Source organism: Sus scrofa, chromosome 1 (genome assembly GCF_000003025.6).
Source record: "Sus scrofa isolate TJ Tabasco breed Duroc chromosome 1, Sscrofa11.1, whole genome shotgun sequence".
Taxonomy (NCBI): domain Eukaryota; kingdom Metazoa; phylum Chordata; class Mammalia; order Artiodactyla; family Suidae; genus Sus; species Sus scrofa.
In genome coordinates, this window is record NC_010443.5 from 221,514,231 (window position 1) to 221,529,306 (window position 15,076).

The window sequence follows — 15,076 nt, forward strand, 5'->3', positions numbered from 1 at the left end:
AAGATAGTAAAGTGAATGTTTACGTTGTGGTGACCATAGAAACACAACAAACAAGGAGCACTGGCCAGGTAGGGCAAAGCTCTATATGTGCTTTTTTGCTTTTATGATATATTTATCATATGTGTGCTCTATTTCTGTTATATTAATAATTTTTCTCTTCAAGTTTCACTGAAAAGAGCAAGTAGCTCTCCAGCCAAGTCAATTGTTAACTTAGAAGTTTTTATTTAACCTCCCGGGAATTTCACCCTTAACTTTAAGGTATGTGATGATCATAAAGCTTATAAACTTGTTTGTTAAGGGAAATTGTAATCAGTTATTTAATCTACAGAATACAAGTGTTACAGGAAATTAAGTTTGATTAAATTGTACATGAATTTATCATATCTATGGTCAGAAATCCATCATCTTATAGAGCAGATTCTCTTGTTAATCAGAATGCTTCGTTCAGACTCTTTTTTTCTATCCAACTTTTTCTCCAGGGCTGTTCAAAACAAAGATGCTTCTAGCAGTTTCATATGTAAATACAATGCAAAGCATTACTCTGCCATAGTATTTAAATGTATGAATGAGACAAATTTATTCAGCTATTCCCCTACATGTGGATAAGCTAGGATTATTCCAACATTTTACCTACAAACACCTGCTATACATGTTATACATGTCATAAATGGACAAGTTTCTATCAGTAGAATTCCTTGGTCAAAGGCATATAAAATTAATATTTTGGTAGATATTCTAAAATTTGCCTTCCATAAAATATTGTTGTTACATATCTTGTTTACTTAAAAATGTTTAGTTTTCATGTTAAAAATTGTAGATACCTTTTGTCTTTTTAACCAGTCATACGATACAAAGATTCATTTCCAAAGTAAAATGTAACCATTTCTCCTTCTCTCCCACTGCCCTGTCACCTGACCCATGCTATTCAGTGACAGGTATCCTCCCAAATGTACTACTCCTACATACATGTCAGCAAACACACATGTATACACATAAGTACGATCTTGTATATACATACACTGTTTGATTTTTTTTTCTAAGTAGAACACATTGAAGTGTTATTTCCATTATTTTAAACCCTCTATTTTGGTTAGAATTTGTTTCAGCGGCATAAACAGAAATGTAAACAACAAGAAAGTTCATCTTCCTCTCCTGCTGCTCTATGACGAGGTGCAGGCTGCTTGCAGGTCCCTGCTCGCCCATCTCTGGGGTGTGGCTCCCATTCTCAATAATAAAGAAGTGCTCTAGCCATCACTGCTGTATCCCAGGTAGTGGGAGAAAAAGGAAGTAAAGGCCAGGGTTCCACAAAACTGCCACACACCACTTCTCATACAGTGCAGTAGCCAGAACGTCATCACATGATCATATCTAGCTACAAGGTAAACCAGCCATGGCAGTGACAATTATCTGATGATCTTTAAACCACCAGGGAACTCCAGGTTCTGCTATTATTAAAGAAGAGGGGGATATTGATGTGAAGGAAGTTCCCAATGAAAGATTGTGATTGAGACAGAGATAGGGAAGTGGCTGGGTGGCTTGTAAATATTTGTTGCTGAGCAGCCTACAGTGAGACTCAAGGGCAGAACATAAACATTAAAATAATAAGAGGAATGTAGGTAAACAGTTCTAAAGAAAGCTGGTGAATCTTCCTCCATAAGAGAAATTGTGGTGCCTGAGAGACAGAGCTATGGGACTCAAAGGACATTCATTGGTCTTGAAACCAAGACCTGGCTTTGCTGACAGCACCGTATTTCAGTTAAGTGCGATTAAACACTCTTTGAGGGAATTTGGAGGAATAGTGAGAGGAAGGAAAAACAGAGATATTTCACTTTTGTTTCTGTGTCTTCTATTTACATTTACGCAAACATGAAGTGCCTGTGGATTTTGGCATATACTTCTTTAAAACCACGAAAGCTACAAAGTGAACCTTAAATAAAGCCGCAGATGTCACTTTTAAATTTCTATTGACAATAGAAGAGGATATTATTTAGACGGTTTTCTAAACTATTACAACATAAATCATTACACAATTTTTTTTTTTTAGTTTTGCTCAGATTGCCCCACTCAGGTTGGCCAGCCTTCAGGCTTTGAACAATTAATTAAACAACTAATTAATTTTTTTATTAAAGAAGAGTTGATTTACAATGTTATGCCAATTTTTCCTGTACAACATAGTGACCCAGTTGCACATATATATATATACATTCTTTTTCGCAGCCTATCTTCCATCATGTTCTATCACGTTTTTTCTTTTTAAAAAATTTTTGTGGGAAACTGATTTACAAGCGACTTGACTGTAAATTAAGTCTTTAAATGGCATTTAACAGCCTCGGATAATGAATTCAAATGTTACTGACAGCTTTTGAAATGAAAGTCACACTCCCTAAAAACACAGACATATTCCTATTTTACCTGCCAATCACCTTCAATATTTTGAGGAAAGAATATTATTTCATGTCCTTACATGGTTTTATAGCCTCTGTGTGATACCTGAATATTGACATTCTGTCTTAGCTAAGGCGAGACAGAATAAAAACTAAGAATAGGAGTTCCTGTTGTGGCTCAGTGGTTAGCAAATCTGACTACGAACCATGAGGTTGCGTGTTCAATCCCTGGTCTTGCTCAGTGGGTTAAGGATCTGGTGTTGCCGTGAGCTGTGGTGTAGGTTGCAGAGGTGGCTCGGATCCTGCGGTGCTGTGGCTCTGGCATAGGCCGGTGGCTACAGCTCTGATTCGACCCCTAGCCTTGGAACCTACATATGCCACAGGAGTGGCCCAAGAAATGGCAAAAAGACAAAAACAAAAACAAAAACAAACTAAGAATAAAAACCATTGGCTTCTAGCCTTTCTGAGATATTTCCACTGAGCTCACATGCATCTAATGAAAGATAGCAAATAAATTAATAAATATTATCATTAAAGAGAGAAAGTATTTGTTTTCTTATTTATTTACCAACCATAGTTAGTTAAGAGGAACTGGCTTAATTTTGAAAGCTTGGTTTCCTCTTCTCTAAGCCAATAGTTATTGCTGGTCACTAGCATGTTCTGTCTTTTGTAGGAAGTTGCAAAATTGAGAGAAAAAAGCAAAACCAAGTTGGCATTATTTTTAGCTTTCCTCTGATCTGAATGTAGTTACAGTCCTTATTTTTTTCTCATGGGCACTGTCACAACTATTCAAAGGCAAAAATTGAGGCAAAGGGAAGGAGCAGGGAATTATGCCAAAGGACACCTGGCAGGGTTATTGCTATAAAGCTGAGCTGCAGGAATCCAGACAGTGTGAGAGCTTGTCTGCTATGCTCTGCTGCAACGAAGGGCTCTTACCACAATGCAAAAACTCAAGTGCTGCCTAAATCGGTCTCTTGAAAACCAGGTATCAGTGCCCTTGGAGAAATAGTTTGGCCTTCTCAGCTGCAACTCTTCCTCTGAGTATTACTATGGTGGTATAGTAATATTACTCATACTGGTACCTTTGAGGGCAGGGAAGTATTGTAATGGCAAATGACTTTCCAACTGAGTTTAAAATAGCAAGCATGATCTGTTTTTGCAAAATCTGATTTCAGCTTAACAAGGCAGTGTGTATTCCCCTAGATCAGTAAGGCACAGACTATGGCTTGCCACCTCTTTCTGTACAGCCTGCAAGCTAAGAATGATTTTTATATTTTTGGATAGGTTAAAAAATTGAAAGAATATTTCCTGACATATGAAAATTATATGAAGTTCAAATTTCAAAATGTATGGAAATTTGTTTTTTTTAATTATATAAGGATTTATAAAATATCTTCAAATTTTCCTATTGACTAGAAAGCCTTAAAATATTTACTGCCTGGCCCTTTATAGAAAAAGTTTACAGATCCCTTGTTTAGACGAGCCTAGGACTCAGTGCCAGGAAGATCTAAACTGCATCCCAGAGCTGCCAATTACTTATTATACGACCTTGAGCAAGATATCTAACTTTTCTAAGCTTCAGTTTCCTTGTTTATAAAGTGACTATATAAATAACATTTATCTTGCAGCATTAAATGATATAATGCATTTAATATGCTTAATGCGATGCTTTTCAGAGGGTTAGCAATCCACAAATTACTATTATTGTTATTATTTTAACATAAAGCAACTGAAATTAAATAAAATTGCAAAAATGAGGAAATTTTAAAGTTAGAATAGATTGTAACAGATTACAGGGTAGAATAGAATATATTGTAATAGATCCTACAATATTACACATAGGACATTTAAAAAACTTACTTTAAAAGGCATTTTTGGTTAAATAACAACAACAACAATGCCTCACTCAAAACAGAGTAAGTCCTATGTTAAGATAGAAGTAAAAACAGCCATACTCAAACATGAAAGGAGATTGCAAGCAATATAGCTAAATAAATCAAAATCCTCACCTCGTTAGACACATGCTTGCCAAATTCTGTCCAGTTATGTGAGTCAGAAAAGAAAATGGCAGAACTCCATAGAATTCATGGAAAGACATCTTGCTGAAGAGTATCATATAAAAAGACTAATGGAAAAGTTTTAAGCTCTAATCTTTATACTCATACCTAAGTATGTCTCAATTGGGAAATCACCACAAATGATAACTCAGAAGGCCAGGACTTGAAACTGCTGGAGGCAAAACCTGAAGGCAGTGTTTCTCTACAAATTCACACTGGCATCAACACATTTTGATGCACAGAGAGCCTTTTAAAAGTAGCAGCTCTTTTGGAATAAATTTGTAAGTCATACAATACACCTATTTAAAGGGTATAATTCAGTGGTTTTTAGAGTATTCATAGAGTTGCACTATCATTACAAACAATCAATTTTAGAACATTTTGGTAACCATCAAAATGCCCATTAGCAGTCACTGACCTCAGTCTCCCAGTCCCGGTAAAACTAATCTACTTTGTTTCTATAGATCTGGCTATTCTGGACATGTCATGTAATGGAATCATACAATATGTAGTGTTCTGTGAATGCCATCTTTCACTAGCATAACACTTTCGAGGCTCGCTCATCCTGTAGCAGGTATCTGTACTTTATTCCTGTTTATTGTGAGATAAATTTCCATTATATGGGTATACAATATTTTGTTTATCCATTCATCAGCTAATGGATATTTGGGGTTCCTTTAACTTTTGACCACTCTATAAAACTCTTTTTTTCTCTGACTGAGGCTACACTCTAATACAGCAAAAATTTGTTCATCATCTTGACTGAGCCATCTTATAGGGAACAGGTTGCTCCTAGTGAGAGATAAGAGATGTTAGTATAATGCTCAGCCAGTCATATAAGGGAATTTGCAAGAACTTGCCTGAGAAAAATGTAAGAGAAGGTGGTCAGGGCTGTAACAGCTTCTATTCAGGAAAAAATGTTGGTCACTCAGTGCTGTTCATAAGAGCAAAACTTGGCAAGAGTTGACAGACAATGGATAAATAAATTGCTGCAGAGACATCACAATATGTGGAGTTGGAATAACAATGGTAGAGTTGGAAAATTAGCTAAACCTAGGAGATATTTTTTGGTCTTTTTTTTTTTTGTCTTTGTCTTTTTAGGGCTGCACCCATGGCACATAGAGGTTCCCAGGCTAGGGGTCCAACTGGAGCTGTAGCTGCCAGCCTAAGCCACAACCACAGCAGTGCCAGATCCGAACCGTGTCTGCAACCTATACCACAGCTCATGGCAATGCCAGATCTTTAACCCACTAAGCAAGGCCAGGGATCGAACCTGCAACCTCATGGTTCCCAGTCAGATTTGTTTCCACTGAGCCATGACGGGAACTCCATATTTTATATTATATGATTTTTAAAAATAAAATTCAAAGACAAGCAAAATTAAACAACACTTTAACTATATATGTGTGTATTTATCACATATGTATATGATAGAATTAAAAAGAAAAGAGGGAGAGATAAGTTACCTATAATCAATTCATGACAGTGTTTACTATCTTTGAGGAGAAGCAGAGGGTTGAAATAGAAAATGGCCACGGAGAGCACATGTAACTTATTGGTAATATTCTTAGGTTAGGGATGAGGCCAAAGGCACTCATTGCAAATGTACATAAATATATATAAATATAAAGGAGGGCTATTATCAACAAATAAATGCACAACCTAAAGTTTGAGAATTATGTTTTACTCAGTGGACATACTGAGGATTCATGCACATCGCAAGGAGCTTCTCAGCTCTGACGGACTGTTCCAAAGAGGTCAGGGAGGAGCCAGGAGATATAGGCATTTTTTGCAACAACAAACAAACAAATTCCAGGTAGTCAGAACATCAAAAGACTACTGTCAGTTAAAGAAAGCCAGATATCTCAAGTTAATGAATTTAATGCTTTTCTTTGTGGGAAGATGCTTACATGAAATCATTTCTTTGCTGTGCACCTTAACTATCCAGGGCCATTATCCTGTTTTTCTCCACCCAACATCCCCTCAGGGTAAACTGTTGAGGTGGCTGCGGAGGCTGATGGCTTGATGGCCTCAACATCCTTTGTTTACTGATTTGGCGGGTGACATTCTTTGTCCAGACTATCCATATATTGTTGTCGAACGTGGGTGAATCAAAGAATATAATACATGAACTCAAGTTACCTGAGTCCAAATAACAAATATGAAAGAAAAATAAATAAAAGTAATGCATGTACATCGTAAAAATTTAGATATACATGTAAAATCTGAAATTATAAAAAAAAGTTTCACTGGTTCAGGTAGAAAAATTACAATTAACTTTGTAGTGTTATACCTTCCCATTCTTTCTCCTATGAATTAAAAAAAATGTTTTAATGATACTAAGAAATGTCAAGTTGATAACTATTCCCTGTGGGAGATGTTTAAGCTAAGCTACCCACTCCAGGTTCCAACCACCCCGACTTCAGCCCTACCGTCATCCAGCCCTTAGTTATTTTGGCTGCAGGTGCACAGACACAGCCTCCGGAATTGTCCCTCAGCCTTAACAACTCCGCCCAGCTTCGATGTTTCAGAGAACACGCCCTGGAGGCGGGCAACAACCCCTAGGGGCGTGTCTAAGAGCCGAGGCGGTCCTCAACCCAGGTAATCCGGGGCGGGATCCCGGGGGCACCATGCGTCGCAGCGTTATGACGTCAAGCACGCGCCGCGTGTTTTGCGTACGCTCCTGCGGGTGGGTGTCGTGGTCCCAGCTCTCGAGCTTAGGGAAAAGCGTGTTGTGCTCTTGGCCAGCATGTTTCCGGCTCTCGGCTGTGTGGATGAGGAAGAGGAGCAAGCGGAGGAGGATTGCCCAGAACTGGTCCCCATTGAGACGAAGCAAAGAGAGGAGGAGGAGGAAAAGTTTGACCCCGGCGCTAGGATCCCAGTCACAATTATCACCGGGTATTTAGGTAACTAACCATCCCGGTCAGAAAACGCAGTGAAAGCAGGTGTCCTGGGATTTGAGGGCTGACGGTGCCTTAGGCATCGTGGCCTTCTGGCAGACAGAAAATGTCTTAGAGGTAGGGGCTGGGTCAGTTGCTCACCATATAGGTTGCTTTTCATCTCAGAGTTAATGATTCCCAGACTTCTCAGCGTTAGGATCATATTTATCAAGTGAGATTGAAAATTAGCCTGGCATTTTTGCAACTAGTTCAGCTTTGCAGTCTAAGGCCCGGACCCGCCCCTAATTAGCCATGTGACCTTTAATGAGTTACTTTACCTTTCTGAAGCTCGCCTACCCCACTCGAAAATCGAAATACCAGTCACTTGTCTGAGTTTGCTTTTTTGCTTAGTGGGGCGAAACACTTACTTGATAGTCTATTCCCGTTAAACACTGTCTTTGCTGAAGATACCTGACACCTGAGGGCCATTCCTCAGTGATTTTCCTTCCCCACGAGCCAGTCTCTTCCAGTCATTGGTGCAAATCACTTCTATCTCAAACATTTTTTTTTTTTTTGAGGTCTGTTTTTAAAGTACTGTAGGAGAAAGAGTAAGAATAAAATTACTCTGCCGTGTAAGACTGTATTGCTCAAATTGATGATTTTCAGGAGTTCACAGGATCACTTGTATTCATAATTTTGTAAACATGGTACAATTAAGGATAGTTTATGCCCTCACACTAGAGGTGCTTGACTGGGAAACTTTGAGAAGTATTATTTAAAAACCTACAGTTAAATAGAAGGGCTAGAATAAACACCATATTTAAAATGTGGGGAAAAGTTAGGAAACATAAATAAAGTGAAATGATGTGGGGAAAATAATGCCATTCCTAGATGCTGCTAGACAAGTACAAACCTGATGTACCTGAGGACCTTTTACATAAAAATAGGGATTAAATCACTGGCATTTCCTTTTTTTTTGCTTTGTAGACTAAGTTTCTTTCTTTTTTCTTTTTAGGGCCACATCTGCAGCATTTGGAAGTTCCCAGGCTAGGGGTAGAATGAGAGCTGCAGCTGCTGGCCTACACCACAGCCATGCCAGATCCAAGCCTCCTCCAAGATTTGCACACAGCTCACTTGATCAAGGCCAAGGATTGAACCTGCATCCCCATGGATACTAATTGGGTTCTCAATCTGCTGAGCTACAGCGGGAACTCCAAGTTTATATTCATTTTTACTCAAGATTAATTTTATAACGGCGTTTATTTATTTATAAAGGAGTTTCCCCACTGTTTTTCAGAGGATGTTCTCCTGAGAAGTTGAGCAAATTCCTTCTCTAAAAGAATATAGTTCAGATTTGCTTTCCTACCCCTATCCCCGTTGTTGCTCACTCATAGATCAGAAGAGTATTGGAGATAATGGTTGACGGTTAGGAATGAGGACTAAGGCCAGAAACTTTGTTGCTGCATATAGGGAATAGTATCTACTTCTTCTTTTTTTTTTTTTTTTTTTTGGCTGGGCCCTTGGTGTGTGGAAGTTGCTGGACCAGAGATCAAACCCAAGTTATCGCAGTGACCCAGCTGCTACATGGACAATGCCAGATCCTTAATTCGCTGTGCCACAAAGGAACTCCTCTCTGCTTATTCTGGGCCATTTTCTCTTTTCTTGAAACATTGTTCTGCTGCTTTCCACACATCTTTCTTCTGATATTTCCACCTACCTCTCTGGCTTCTTTTAAAATTTTTTCCCTCCTCTGTCCTTCCTTTTAATTTCATACCGAGGTAGTTTCTATTTTAATGTCCTGCCAACATCTCAGACTGAACAAGTCCAAAACTTCGTGTTACCATCAAATCTTGCTGCTCTTGTGATCCCACACCCTGGAATATTCTAAAAGCTTTCTTACTAGTCTTCAGTCATGCTTCCTTTGATATATTCTCTGTATTTTAGCCTTAATGATGTTTATAAACGTCAGTCTGATTTTGTCACACCCTTCAGTGGTTTCTCTTTGGGTTAAGTTCAAATTCCTTAACATGACTTACAAAGTCCTTTATGTTCTGGCTCTTGAAACCCTCTTTAGCCTGAGCCCAGCCACATGAACTATTTTGATTTCTAACAGGTGTCATGTGTTCTTACTGTTCTCTGCCTAGCTGTCCCTCTGAGGTGTTCCATCACATCTTGTACATCTACCATTGAAAGTATCATCCTGTGACATAGTTGCTCTTTATTGACCCGAATTCCCCTTCTTCTCCCACTTCCTTAAATGTTCTAAGCTTCATGAAGGTAGAGACAGTGTCTCTGTCTTGTGTCCTTTTCACCAAAGCTCAGCGTAAAATGTGGTCCATAGCAGACTTTCGAATGACTGAACTGTTGTCTTAAAGTCTTTTGCTTTATGATGGTTAATGATGAAGCCCTAGTAATTCTGTTAGGTCTCCTACATCCACCCCATCCTTTCCATTTTCACTGCCACAGCTTAGTGCAGCTCTCACGCTCAGGGCACCTGTCTCACATTTGGACTTGTTTTAAGAATTTCTTCATTGCCCTGTGTCTTAAGATCTGTCCTTCCCATTCTAATCGTGAACCTTTACTGATAATGGTACTTTTTAAAGTACTCTAAACACAAGCCTTCCATCCGTTCAACAGTTTTTAAAGGAATATGACCTAAAAAGTTGAAGCTATTAATACCCTACTACTGGGTAAGTCCCTTCTAGTTACCCTAGAAATCTTCTAAATGTACTTCAGAAGATGTGCAAGCTTACCTGTAAAATTCTCAGCAGCACTGTTTCTAGTAGCAAAACACTGGAAACAACCCAAGTGCCCACCAACAGAAAAATAAATAAATGACGTATTTATATAGTTGAACTACACTACCATGTACATGCAGTTAGGGTTTTTTTCTTTCCCTCTATGAACTTTAGTGCATATGGAAATTATTTGGTGTAGAAGAAATTTTTTTCTTCTACTTAAGCTGAATGTATTAGGTTTAATATGCCACCTACTGGACAGAGTTAGTGTAGCTTTATGAATTTTTCTTAGTACAGATTATTGTATCTTTTGTTGACATTTCCTCCATCCATTTTCCATTGTATGTATTATCAGTTTTATAGATTGCTTTAAACATACTAAAATTAGTCATATAGTCAGTCTGAATTTGTGTCTGTTTAATGATGGATGTTGAAATAAAATTTAGGTCTTCATAAGTAAATTTTGGAGAAGTAAACCATGTATCTTGGCTAAGAAATATTGTCATCATGTGAAGGGATTTAAATATTTTGTATTTTATAAGCAATATGAGTACTTTATTCCTGTGAAGCCATTATTTCATTAATTCCTTATTTAATAGAAAATTCAGATGTCATTACTGTATAGTAGATGTCAATACATTAACTGTACTATAAGTTATGTGGGAGGCATGCTATTTTTATATGAAGTCAGAGAAAGCTGTGTGATCCAGCTTGTTTAAGTATTTGTAAACATTTATAAAATTTTATATTAGCATAAACCATTTTTAATAGTTTTCAAAGGGTACTTTTAATATTTTCCTCTAGTCTTATACCATTGTTAAATAATATTTGAATAGCATGCAAATTTTAAAGAACATTAGGGCTCTATATCTTTTTTGTACCTTTAGTCTTTGAATTTTGTTATTTAAAACAAATATATTTTACAGGTGCTGGAAAAACAACACTTCTGAACTATATTTTGACAGAGCAACATAGTAAAAGAATAGCTGTGATTTTAAATGAATTCGGGGAGGGTAAGTAAATGCCATTGCCACAAAAATTTATTGGACAGTTAATTCAACTGGTGAATTCATATTCCATGTTTAAAAATGAAAGTGAGGTATTTTAACGTGAACAGGTTGTTGTGGATAGTTTTGAAAAATTAGGATCATTTATGTCAAGCTTTATTTGTATAGATTTGAGATACTGAAATCAGATAGCTTCTATAGAACTTTAATTTGTATAACTTTAAAATCACTATCAGCAGAATTAAATTGGATTTTTGCATTAAATAAGTAATTCCAGAAGTAAAGAACTGTTTCCTAACTTTGGTATGTTTCTACTGGATGATAAGTAAGATTTTTAAATTGTTCTTATTTGATAACAAGCATCTCAGACTCTCAAATATATTTTTTCCTAAGCAAGCATTGCTAGGAAACCTATGTGTATTTGACTAAAATTTAATTTTTAAGTGAGCACATTGCTGGTCAAACAAACTTCTTCAAAATGAACTAAGGATTTTACTCTTATTGGGAATACTAAACAGTCTGTTTAAAGGAAACAAACATTTTAGAGGAAAAATGAAAAGATAAAAATAGGTAAGTCTTTTAAGAGGTTGAAGGGTATATACAAACTAACGTGTTTATAAACCATACTGGTCTCTCTAAAGAGTTGGCCATGGAGAAGAAAAAGTGCCTTTAAAACAGCTACTTAATTAGGAAATGGGAGAAGGCTAGTAAGAGGTTTAAAGAGGAAGGAGGTATGATTCATCAATTTGCATTTGCCTCTTTAGGAGCTTAAATCCCCTTAAATACAAGCTAGAATTATCTAGAGTAGTATAGTTTAAAATATTGAGGCAGTATGAATAGAATGAGATAATAAAAATTATAAAATGTATTTTCTGCTTTGAAATCTGCTCCATCTTTGTTTTTGGTTAACTAGTATACATAATCTAAACAGCTTCTTGTTAATTATCCTAGGAAGTGCATTGGAGAAATCCTTAGCTGTCAGCCAAGGTGGAGAACTCTATGAAGAATGGCTGGAACTTAGAAATGGTTGCCTCTGCTGTTCTGTAAAGTGAGGAATGTGTTTACCGTGTGCTTTTTGATTTACTGTAAATGCTTATTAGTTATATTTCCAGCTTTGATTTTCTTGTGTAATTTAACTGAATCTACATAGTCTTCTTCACTGTATTTTCATTTAGAAGATAGACTTATTAGGATGCATTTTCTCTCTCTCTCTCTTTTTTTTTTTTTTAATATCTCTTTAGGGCTGCATCCATGGCATATAAAGGTTCCCAGGCTAGGGGTTGCCGTAGCTACAGCAGTCCCAGATCTGAGCTGTGTCTGTGACCTACACCACAGCTCATGGGAGTGTTGGTTCCTTAACCCACTGAGCGAGGCCAGAGATCAAACCTGCGTCCTCATGGATACTGGTCAGATTCATTTCCACTGTGCCACAATGAGAACTCCCAGGATGTCTTTTTTACAGTGTTTCTTGCTATCTTGTTTTTCTATCTACACTAATGCTTTAGTCCTTTTATTGAGTTTTTAAATTGCTTTTGACATCAGGGTTTATTTAATTAATAATCCCTATGGTGCATGAAAGACTCATTTCATGTGTAAAAAAATGATTATTCTGCATTTAATAAGTTATTAGTCTTATTTCCAAGAATTTAGTCTCTAAAAATAGAAATAAGTGACGATGACTAAAGAGGAAAACCTTACAATATATTCCACCAGTTATAGTTGTTACCAAGGACAGTGTCTGTTTTATTCATTAGTTTAACAGCTTTTAGAAAAGAAGTGACACATAATAGTACTCAAATATCTGTTGAGCGAGTATTTGTAGGAAAATTAGGGCGTTCCTCTAGTGGCTCAGTGCTAACGAACCTGGCTAGTATCCATGAGGACTCAGTTTCAAGCCCAGGCCATGGGTTAAAGATCCAGAGTTGCTGCGGGCTGTGATGTAGGATACAGATGTGCTTGGATCTGGCATTGCTATGACCGTGGCGTAGTCTGGCAGCAACAGCCCTGATTCGACCCCTAGCCTGGGAACTTTCATGTGCCTCGGGTGTGGCCCTAGGAAAAAAAAAAAGAAAATTAATACCTGTACTGTTGATTTTGAATATTCTATTAAATAAATTTCTTCTACATCATTTACAATCTTAGGTGCTTGACTTTGAATCAAGTGTAGTAACAAGCCTAAAATGACAGATTTTCTTAAACAATTAAAATTAAGTATTTTCTTGCAGTTTAGGTATTATTAAGAAAAAAGGGAAATTAAAGCCTGCTATCCTAATTCAGAAAAGAATTAAAAGGCATTAATTGCAGTGTCTCAATTCATAAATTTTATCATTTTCTATGTTGCTTTTGTCTTTCATAAAGCTATATCCATAACAGATTCTGACTTAATCATATATTACAATTTCCTCTGCTTTTAATTTAAATAAAATATTAACTAATCATGTATCTGATTTGTTGTTACTTGTTAGTATATATGCAGCTTTTCCCCACCCCCCCAACTGATAAATACTGGACGGATATTTTGTTAGAAGCTTTGGAATGAGTTTTCACATGCCCAGAGATATTTTTGTCTCAGGTTGTTAAATATATTTTAAAATGTTTGTGATGATCATTTTAAAATATTCAAGCAATCAACTGTATATTATGCTTTGGTATTTATTCTCCAGGGACAATGGCCTTAGAGCTATTGAGAATTTGATGCAGAAGAAGGGGAAATTTGATTACATACTGTTAGAGACCACTGGATTAGCAGATCCTGGTAAGAAATGTCATTATTAACAATCAGAATTTAGTGCTTAAACATTTTTAGAGAAATATCTAAAATGAGTATTAAAGCTTGACTCTAGATTTAAAAAGTTCTTATTTGGTTTCAAAGAGGAAAAATACTGAATTGTTATGTTTCTTTGGTAGATGAGTGATGATCACAGTATTTGATTTATTTATTTATTTTTTGTCTCTTTAGGGCCACACTTGTGGTACATGGAAGTTTTCAGGCTAGGAGTCCAATTGGAGCTGCAGCTGTCAGCCTACACCACAGCCATTGCAACACCAGATCTGAGCCACATCTGTAATCTACACTGAAGCTTGAGGCAATGCCAGATCCTTTAACCCACTGAATTGGGCCAGGGATCAAACTTGCATCCTCATGGATATTAGTAGGATTCTTAACCTGCTGAACCACAAGGGGAACTCTATTTGATTTTTTTAACCTGCTAATAGAATTTGAAATTCTCTTAATTGAGGGTTATGGGTAAGAACAAAAGTTATTAAGATATTTGAAAAATATAATCACATTTAGGGAAAAATGAGACGTTCTACTTCTAGTATATATTTGATTGAATATACTCTACAGCAGTATTACTTCTCATTACTTTTTTTTTTTTTTTTTGTCTTTTTTTTGCTATTTCTTTGGGCCGCTCCCACGGCATATGGAGGTTCCCAGGCTAGGGGTCGAATCAGAGCTGTAGCCACCGACCTATGCCAGGGCCACAGCAACGCTGGATCCGAGCTGCATCTGCAGCCTACACCACAGCTCACGGCAACGCCAGATCATTAACCCACTGAGCAAGGGCAGGGACCGAACCCGCAACCTCATGGTTCCTAGTCGGATTCGTTAACCACTGCGCCACGACGGGAACTCCTTCTATTCCTTCTTATTCAAATAACTTTTAGATAACATCTTTATTCCTAGTTTGCAGAACATTTAGTTTTGTAAGTCTGACCCATTATTTCCTTTTTGATTTGGTCTGTGGCATTGTGGCATAAAACCATGTTAAAGCACTGTTTGGAAATAATTTATTGCAAGGGTCATAATTGTTTAAAAGAAATAATTAGAGTATAGTGAAGGTGCACATGTAATCAGTTGCTGTTGTATTTTGAAATATGACATAATAACATTGTCCCTGTGTTTTCAAATTAGGATTGAATTGAGCTTTTTTGGTCCTTATAGTAGGAATGGATTTTTTCATACATTTCCAGTAGGTCAGACTGATGATAGGACTCGGACCATTACAT

General features: G+C 37.0%; 1 protein-coding gene across 3 annotated transcripts in view; it reads left to right on the forward strand.

The window, feature by feature from the left end:
- Positions 7,083-15,076, forward strand: part of LOC100156293 (COBW domain-containing protein 2) — a 49,680-nt gene continuing 41,686 nt past the window's right edge. For all 3 annotated transcript variants that reach the window (XM_001924392.7, XM_021064577.1, XM_021064587.1), the window contains exons 1-4: positions 7,083-7,347; positions 10,985-11,071; positions 12,017-12,113; positions 13,729-13,820. In XM_001924392.7, the coding sequence (XP_001924427.4) occupies positions 7,191-7,347; positions 10,985-11,071; positions 12,017-12,113; positions 13,729-13,820 (433 nt within the window). In that variant the 5' untranslated portion in view covers positions 7,083-7,190. The remainder of the gene's footprint in view (positions 7,348-10,984; positions 11,072-12,016; positions 12,114-13,728; positions 13,821-15,076) is intronic.